General features: G+C 38.7%; 2 protein-coding genes across 2 annotated transcripts in view; both read left to right on the top strand.

The window, feature by feature from the left end:
• Window positions 1–8,854, top strand: part of LOC144641685 (putative skeletal organic matrix protein 8) — a 37,716-nt gene extending 28,862 nt beyond the window's left edge. Inside the window, exons 2-3 of the mRNA XM_078500717.1 lie at window positions 7,444–7,482; window positions 8,133–8,854. Coding sequence (XP_078356843.1) covers window positions 7,465–7,482; window positions 8,133–8,801 — 687 coding nt within the window. The 5' untranslated portion in view covers window positions 7,444–7,464 and the 3' untranslated portion in view covers window positions 8,802–8,854. The remainder of the gene's footprint in view (window positions 1–7,443; window positions 7,483–8,132) is intronic.
• LOC144642517 (uncharacterized) overlaps window positions 1–10,000 on the top strand; it is a 109,390-nt gene that overhangs the window by 90,662 nt on the left and 8,728 nt on the right. The window lies entirely within an intron of this gene.

The raw sequence follows: 10,000 nt of genomic DNA on the forward strand, positions 1-10,000 counted from the left end.
TCCATAATTTTCGAGCTTTTTTTAAAGTTCGCGGACACCGTACCTCACCGATTTCGCTGAAATTTGGCATGCAGTCTTGTTTTAGGGTCCTAACTACCAAATGGATATTAAAAAGTTTCAATTCTTTTTATTTTGGAAAATATCGAGAAGGCCGATTTGAAGCGTCCGTGACGGCCCGCCAACATGGCGGATCGAAGGTGTTCTTGTTAGTTCGACACTGAACCTGCCGTCACAGTTTCTCGATCATACTTGGCATAGTTATAAAGAACTATCTTTCTTCTTTCTATATATCAAAATAGATTTGGCAAATGTTGAGTTTGGATGATCAACGGCCAAGAAGTTCGAAGGTATGTTAACGATGTTTTGAACAGTCTCAAATTTACTACAAAATAAAAGGCTAATAACTCCACTGTTATCTCGATTTAGAACAAGCCATTTACCATGAACAAAGCTTGTTCATTGGTGAATTGATTCCATTAATAAAAAAATTGGGGAAATGTAACCGTTAAGAATAAAAAATTATGGAACCTCTAGTAAATTGGCCATTTCAGCGCCAATTCAGCGGATCAGCTCATTTAACAGCAAATAATCGGGAGAAACATGAAAGGGTTACAGTCGTTTATAATAAGCAGTTTTCAGGTATTCTTTGCTTATCTTAAACAAATACATAATCTTTGCCAAAGATATGGCGATTTTTGAGCGTACGATCGTTTCTCCAAATTTTTATGTCGGCAACTTTATTTTATTTGTTGTCGAGATTATACGCTTTTGTTATTCAATATTCGTTTCACAAGAACTTCTGTTGCTCGCATTTCCCAACTGGCTGTTTAAGAAATTGCCCATTCCGTAACAGGGTCATTCTTACTTTTTCTTTAAAAATTACTAGGAAAGCAAGAATGTCATAGAACGGTTTTATACTAGTGAAAATACCTGTCAGACATAACTTCAACTGTTTGTGTTATCTGGCTGTTTTCACAAATATGCAAATTTAGGAATTCTTAAAGTGCCTATCTTTAACTATTTCACGCTTAAAGATTCCTCTAAATCTTTTCGCCTACCTTTTGGACAAACGAAGTTTTGTGTCTCCAGGCAGAATGCTCGTTATCAGCAATGAAAGTCGAAGAGATACAGAAGCTCGAGTAAAGTTCTAACTGCTGTGAAATGAACATCGTTTGAGCTTGACGTGTATTTATAGATTGCTCATTTAACAGCAAATAATCGGGAGAAACATGAAAGGGTTAAAGCCGTTTATAATAAGCAGTTTTCAGGTATTCTTTGCTTATCTTAAACAAATACATGATCTTTGCCAAAGATATGGCGATTTTTGAGCGTACGATCGTTTCTCCAAATTTTTATGTCGGCAACTTTATTTTATTTGTTGTCGAGATTATACGCTGTTGTTATTCAAGTATTCGTTTCACAAGAACTTCTGTTGTTTGCATTTCTCAAATCACTGTTTAAGAAATTGCCCAGTCCGTAACAGGGTCATTCTTACTTTTTCTTTAAAAATTACTAGGAAAGCAAGAATGCCATAGAACGGTTTTATACTAGTGAAAATACCTGTCAGACATAACTTCAACTGTTTGTGTTATCTGGCTGTTTTCACAAATATGCAAATTTAGGAATTCTTAAAGTGCCTATCTTTAACTATTTCACGCTTAAAGATTCCTCTAAATCTTTTCGCCTACCTTTTGGCCAAACGAAGTTTTGTGTCTCCAGGCAGAATGCTCGTTATCAGCAATGAAAGTCGAAGAGATACAGAAGCTCGAGTAAAATTCTAACTGCTGTGAAATGAACATCGTTTGAGCTTGACGTGTATTTATAGATTGCGCTCGAGCTCCGTTAATTAAGTTGATTCATTTGGCGATCAGATAAAAATCAATGAATGATCAGAGTTATTAAAGTCCATTTCTAAGCACGAGAGACACGGAAGTTTGTTTCAGAAGCATTTATGCATAGAAATACCGGTTTATTTTTGAGCGGGAAATCTGCATTTATAATAGCTGGGAGTTTGGGGTGTTTTTCGGTGTAGTTTTTTTTTAGGGGGCTAGGGGGGGGGGGGGAGGGGGGTGTGGAAGTGGTGCCTTCGTATCCTTTTTTGTTCTTTTACACAGTGGCCTGAATTTGGAACAGTTCGGGGAATTGATTATCAATTACTCTTCGTTATGCCATGTCACCCCTTAATGTGGGAGCGCCGTGCCTCAATTTACGATAAAAAAATTATGGCCGCCCGGTCCATTTATGTAGTTCTCCGCCAGGTCTCTCAATAGGCAGGTTACGAGCCTAGTGGCCCATCCGGCCGGAGCTCATACCGGTTTCCGCAACGTGAAGCGACAACGAGTATTTTTTACTCCACCCGAATGGGATGCTATTCCATCGCAGGGTTACCTCCCTTCCCGAAAAGCTAAAGATTGACTGGTAATCATTTTTTAACCTGGGTAAGGAAAGGGACTCTGGGAGTTGAGAGGCTTTCCAAAGAACTTAACGCATTGTCCCCCAAAAGCTCTATCCAGGACTGTTTGGTCCAGAGTCCAGCGCAGTGACCATTGTTAGGCCATCACGCTCCCCAACCGTGTAAGAAAGTGCAAAAATCTGCTTGTATAAGCCCTGGGGTTGTACAGTTTGGTACGAAATGTGGGCTTTTAAATGTGGTAGGTCTTATATCCGTGGTTGGGGTGCGGTGGCTTAAAGCGAAATTAAAAAAAACTTCTTGTTTTCTGAAAAACGTTTTTATAAACTGATTTGAATTACATTAATGAATTAAAGGGACAGTGTCACCAAGATTTAATAAAATTTAAAACTCTCAAGACGGTAACCTGGTAGGAAAAAAGTGGCCTTAAACTTTGACAGTTGACTTGGAAGAAATATATGGGCCTCGAATTGGGTGGGCTTATGAGAGAAAAGGATAAAAAGGGGAATTTCACAGAATCTGCTCAACAGCGTACTCTCGAACAGCTTTCATTTATCTGCCCACTGTCTTTTCTCTCTCCAGGTTTTAGTAAGGCCAGACCGCTATGAGTGGATTTACAATTCATATTTACACTTTTTTGAGATTTTTAAATCCCGGTTCGAGCTTTGGGGGGATATTGCGTTGAGTTCTTCGGAAAGCCTCTGTACTATCATACCGTATCTACTCGAATAAGCGCTGCCCCCGAATAAGCGCCGCCCTCGAATAAGCGCCGCCCCCGGCGCCGCAGTCCCGATGCGGCGCTTATTCAAGGAAATCTGTTTAACTAGAAACAGAACTACAAAGCAACTCTTAAACAAACTTGGACATTTCTTTCCATGAAAAGCGACGTTCTGCAGTTCAAAGTGCTTGTTTTACCGCTCAGTTTTTCTATTGAACATTTTTCAGTACAATCTTCAGCAAGAGACGACTTTTGGCAATCAGGGGACCCTATTTTAATAAATGTAAAGGATTAGATTCTTTGTGGCGTCAAACTTTTTAATAAGCGCCGCCCTCGAATAAGCGCCGCACTGGAGGCGTAAAAAATTTAATAAGCGCTTATTCGAGTAATTACGGTAGTCCCTTTGTTCACCTAGCTAGGTCGGCGATAAGGACATACGTGATGTAAGTCATGACGCATCACGAGAGGTGTCCTTATGGAGCTCGAGAGGTTCGACTTTAATAAAAAAAAAAGTCCGAGATAACAAAAACAGCCAAGTTCTCACCTGCTTTTTTTGTAAAAATCTGGACGAAAAACATTTGTATCTTTTAACTTGCCCTAAAAAGAATTGATTCGAAATTCATTTCAAATCAATGAGGAAAATGTGTTAGCTTCACTGTTATGTTGTTCTTGCCGCGAGTAAGCCACGCCTTCTTCGAACACGATAATTACTGATGACACAAACTTAAAGTCATGTTCATTTCAAAATCAGCTCGCATTATGCTTATTAACAGATGAGCTCTTTTGTTCAACATTCAGACCACTGTGTCAGAGATCTAAAGAGGATTCGGAGGCACCACTTCCACCCCCTCCCCCCGCCTTCCTACAACAACACCAAAAAAAAAACCCAAACTCCCAGCTATTATAAATGCAGATTTACCGCTAGAAGCCGAGTATTTTTTAACTGCGTCAGTCAATAATAAACCGGTATTTCTATGCATAATGCTTCTGAAACAAACTTCCGTGTCTCTCGTACTTAGAAATGGACTTTAATAACTCTGATCATTCATTGATTTTTATCTGATTGCCAAATGAATAAACTTAATTAACACATTTAAAAGCCCACATTTCGTACCAAACTGTACAACCCCAGGGCTTATACAAGCAGATTTTTGCACTTTCTTTCACGGTTGGGGAGCGTGATGGCCTAATAATTGTCACTGCGCTGGACTCTGGACCAAACAATCCTGGATAGAGCTTTTGGGGGACAATGCGTTAAGTTCTTTGGAAAGCCTCTCAACTCCCAGAGTCCCTTTCCTTACCCAGGTTAAAAAATGATTGCCAGTCAATCTTTAGCTTTTCGGGAAGGGAGGTAACCCTGCGATGGAATAGCATCCCATCCGGGTGGAGTAAAAAATACTCGTTGTCGCTTCACGTTGCGGAAACCGGTATGAGCTCCGGCCGGATGGGCCACTAGGCTCGTAACCTGCCTATTGAGAGACCTGGCGGAGAACTACATAAATGGACCGGGCGGCCATAAATTTTTTATCGTGAATTGAGGCACGGCGCTCCCACATTAAGGGGTGACATGGCATAACGAAGAGTAATTGATAATCCATTCCCCGAACTGTTCCAAATTCAGGCCACTGTGTAAAAGAACAAAAGAGGATACGAAGGCACCACTTTCACCCCCCCCCCCCCCCCCGAGCACCCTCAAAAAAAAAAAACAACACCAAAAAACACCCCAAACTCCCAGCTATTATAAATGCAGATTTACCTCTCAAAAATAAATCGGTATTTCTATGCATAAATGCTTCTGAAACAAACTTCCGTGTCTCTCGTGCTTAGAAATGGACTTTAATAACTCTGATCATTCATTGATTTTTATCTGATCGCCAAATGAATCAACTTAATTAACGGAGCTCGAGCGCAATCTATAAATACACGTCAAGCTCAAACGATGTTCATTTCACAGCAGTTAGAATTTTACTCGAGCTTCTGTATCTCTTCGACTTTCATTGCTGATAACGAGCATTCTGCCTGGAGACACAAAACTTCGTTTGGCCAAAAGGTAGGCGAAAAGATTTAGAGGAATCTTTAAGCGTGAAATAGTTAAAGATAGGCACTTTAAGAATTCCTAAATTTGCATATTTGTGAAAACAGCCAGATAACACAAACAGTTGAAGTTATGTCTGACAGGTATTTTCACTAGTATAAAACCGTTCTATGGCATTCTTGCTTTCCTAGTAATTTTTAAAGAAAAAGTAAGAATGACCCTGTTACGGAATGGGCAATTTCTTAAACAGTGATTTGGGAAATGCGAGCAACAGAAGTTCTTGTGAAACGAATACTTGAATAACAACAGCGTATAATCTCGACAACAAATAAAATAAAGTTGCCGACATAAAAATTTGGAGAAACGATCGTACGCTCAAAAATCGTCATATCTTTGGCAAAGATCATGTATTTGTTTAAGATAAGCAAAGAATACCTGAAAACTGCTTATTATAAACGACTGTAACCCTTTCATGTTTCTCCCGATTATTTGCTGTTAAATGAGCAATCTATAAATACGGTCAAGCTCAAACGATGTTCATTTCACAGCAGTTAGAATTTTACTCGAGCTTCTGTATCTCTTCGACTTTCATTGCTGATAACGAGCATTCTGCTTGGAGACACAAAACTTCGTTTGTCCTAAAGGTAGGCGAAAAGATTTAGAGGAATCTTTAAGCGTGAAATAGTTAAAGATAGGCACTTTAAGAATTCCTAAATTTGCATATTTGTGAAAACAGCCAGATAACACAAACAGTTGAATTTTTGTCTGACAGGTATTTTTACTAGTATAAAACCGTTCTATAACATTCTTGCTTTCCTAGTAATTTTTAAAGAAAAAGTAAGAATGACCCTGTTACGGAATGGGCAATTTCTTAAACAGTGATTTGGGAAATGCGAGCAACAGAAGTTCTTGTGAAACGAATATTGAATAACAACAGCGTATAATCTCGACAACAAATAAAATAAAGTTGCCGACATAAAAATTGGAGAAACGATCGTACGCTCAAAAATCGCCATATCTTTGGCAAAGATCATGTATTTGTTTCAGATAAGCAAAGAATACATGGAAACTGCTTATTGTAAACGACTGTAACCCTTTCATGTTTCTCCCGATTATTTGCTGTTAAATGAGCTGATCCGCTGAAATGGCGCTGAAATGGCCAATTTACTAGAGGTTCCATAATTTTTTATTCTTAACGGTTACATTTCCCCAATTTTTTTATTAATGGAATCAATTCACCAATGAACAAGCTTTGTTCATGGTAAATGGCTACTTCTAAATCGAGATAACAGTGGAGTTATTAGCCTTTCATTTTGTAGTAAATTTGAGACTGTTCAAAACATCGTTAACATACCTTCGAACTTCTTGGCCGTTGATCATCCAAACTCAACATTTGCCAAATCTATTTTGATATATAGAAAGAAGAAAGATAGTTCTTTATAACTATGCCAAGTATGATCGAGAAACTGTGACGGCAGGTTCAGTGTCGAACTAACAAGAACACCTTCGATCCGCCATGTTGGCGAGCCGTCACGGACGCTTCAAATCGGCCTTCTCGAAATTTTCCAAAATAAAAAGAATTGAAACTTTTTAATATCCATTTGGTAGTTAGGACCCTAAAACAAGACTGCATGCCAAATTTCAGCGAAATCGGTGAGGTACGGTGTCCGACCAAAGTTCGAATCTTATAGACTATGACAATTAAGACTTAACCTTTGCAACATAAGAATATGTTTTGCTCTATTTTTTGTTAAATCAACGCGAGAGCTGCTTGAAAACGTTTGCTATCGACGTTTTAAAACGAATTGTGCCTAATAGGCTGAAAGAAAGTTACTCAAACTCGAGTTCAGTCAACTGCTCAGATTTTTTGTACTTGTATACTGACGAATCACCTTCCTTTTGCTTTTACTAAAGAAAAGCTATTGAACAAATCTTTTCTTTAAGGTTAAATCTAGTCACAAACTGTACAAAGTTAACGGCTATTCGGTTTTTTTTTACTTCAAATTCATTTCAACATAAATACACGTGCCGCTTGAGTCTAGAAAGGGCTATTGTATCAAGACTAAAAGCTTTTATGTATCCATTATTTTTTAAGAGAACCATATTCACTGACTTAATGACGTCATAACGGTGATACCAAAGTGACCTTGAAAAGGATGGCCCAGAGTGTAGCTTCTAACATCTCCATTAACGAAACAAACTGCGTGTGGCATTAATAGCATTAATAGCAAACAGTTGCCGATATTAATCTAACCTGGTTTTATTTTTTGTTAATTGCAGCAAGATTTCGCTTATCTGAAAATGGACGCTAAAATACTGGTTAGTACTCCTCTTCTCTGAAGATGTTAAGATAATGAGAAAAAAAAAATCGTAAGCCTTTTTCCGAAGAGTGGCGTGAGTATCCCCGAAACTGAAATACAAAAATCGTTAAGATTTTAGGAGTAGAAGTCCGTTTCAGCTGGAAAAATTCCCAAGTTATCGCTGTTAATTTAATTCAATCGGTTAATTCAACTGTACTACTGTCTTGTCGAGAACTATAAGATAACTGTAATTAATGCACAATGAAAATATCACACAGATGCAGCTTTATAAGATTGATAAAAGGCGGTAGCCGGTCATTCAGGTGAAATTACGGGAGAAAGAACAAAGTAGACCTAAGAGAAGAGAAGAGAACAAAAAGACTACTTGAAACTCTTTTAACTGTATTGTAAGTCTTGCAAGAGAAGAAATAGGAATGAAAGCGGAAGAATTGTTTAACAGGAGAGAAGGAATTAAGGAGCTGATATTTTTTAAGCCAATTGCAAAAGATGGGTAGTGTATAAAAAAACTGCTTGTAACAGGGCCAAATTATCTTGGTAACTTTGAACGTCCCATTAAAAAATTAGCCTTATATTCACATTCATTTCAATTTCTATTTTTACCGTCTGCGGTTTAATAGGCGTACATTATCACAATCTATATGTTTGCAGCTCTTTTTAACGATCACGACTGTTATCAGCTACCTACGGTTAGCAACAGTCAGCGGTCTATCCATCGCTGCAGAGGAACTTGGTTCTGTAGACAGAGATGGCAACCAAACGGAATGGGCAACTTATCCGCTTAAACCACTCCCGCAAAAACCCCAGATCCCGAGAGTTTGGCCATTATGGTGCAAGACGTACACGCAAGCACAGCTAATAATAATGCTGAACCAACTTGGAGGAGGCTACAGTCGACAGTACATGGCGTTTACTTGGGAGGAGGCGAGTAAATTCCCCAACCTTGTTACAAACGAGAGTGCGTCTCAACGTCAAATCTCCTACATTACTAATCTCCCTCTTCGCGCTCCCACCCGGCCCAGCACACTGACCTCCAGCACAGCCTGTCACACAACGAACGGCGGATGTAAGGAATGCCCTGCAGGGACATTCCTGGGCTTTAACAAGATTCCGAGATACATCAACGAGGTCACGTGTGAACAAGACGAACAAAGTTTGTGCTCATCGGGAGGACAGCTCGGCAGCTGCAAGAGTGCTGTGCTGAATCAGCAGTTTCTTTACAAGACAGGAAAGTGTGATCCGCATACGGGATACGAGGAATTAAAGCCCTATACCCAGGAAATACGAGTTTGCTGTAAATGCATGATTTTCTCCATTTAAATGTTGATCGAAAAAGAAAAGTTTCCAGGCAATAAAGAATCATAAAATTGAACAAAAGCAAACTTACTGTCATTTTAGGTTATGTGACCTAACAAACCGGATTGTAGAAAAGTAGAAGAATAAAAATAGAATAATAAATCAGTAGATTACACGTCGTGTAAGACAGGTCATTTCAATAAACAGATGAAATGGTAACACGTGATAGTGGAGCTTGTGTAATGTGGCCTGATGTCAACATACAAATTCTCCTTACTGCTTTCCATACATTTCTTGTAGTATTGGTTGGGAGAATTTGATGATTTGTCATGACAATTTCCGTTTTGCTCATGACCGCCCTCATGTACATGCTTGATGTTGGAATTGGTCTATTAAAGAGAAGTTGCGTGTTTTTGTTGTAAAGCTGGTTTACCATGTGACGGGATAAACCCGAAAAAATGCTTCTTGATTTCACTCGATATTTATGTTGCTTGACAGAACACCCTGTTCAAGACAGAAACAGGATAATTTGCTTGAAATCAATCGTAAGATCAGCAAACATAGCACCTCCGCCCCGACCCTATTTTCATTATGATATAATATAAAGGACAATTTTGAAAACTCCAACTCGTAGAATCCCTACCGTTTAATATCCCTACAGCCTGGAAGAGATGTGCCTTTCGGGCGAAGCCCCGCCATAAAGTCCACTACATTGAGTAACCCTCCGGGGGGGGGGGGGGAGGAGTTAAAAAGGCGCGTATTCGGGCAGGCTGGGAAAAAAATCAATTTTATTTCTCCCGAAGTCGCATTTGGTTGCTATCCTATCTCTAATGACAACGAGTTTTGCTAATTAGCTAACTTTCTTTCAATGTCTACTCATTATCCTGACCGCGTAATTTGGCGTATGATATTAATAATTTTCTGAGAATTAAGGTGCAAATGGGTAAATTGGTATTAATGTATTAAAAGATTTATACAGCCAAAATCTTCATTTTCTCTATTGTATTTCATGCATATTCCCATAGATAACTATTAAGAGAAAATATCCACGTGTTGACCTGACGTAATTTCTGTACAGGTGACACACATTACGTTTACACTTACTGTTACCATACACGATGACATAAGGCTATGAACTCTCTGTCCAAGAAATTACAAATTCAGCAAAAATATAGAAAAAAATTAAAAAAGCAAACAGCAACAACAAAAAAACAGGAACTTTA

Source organism: Oculina patagonica, chromosome 2, assembly GCF_052425735.1.
Source record: "Oculina patagonica isolate OP01 chromosome 2, crgOcupat, whole genome shotgun sequence".
Classification (NCBI taxonomy): Eukaryota; Metazoa; Cnidaria; class Anthozoa; order Scleractinia; family Oculinidae; genus Oculina; species Oculina patagonica.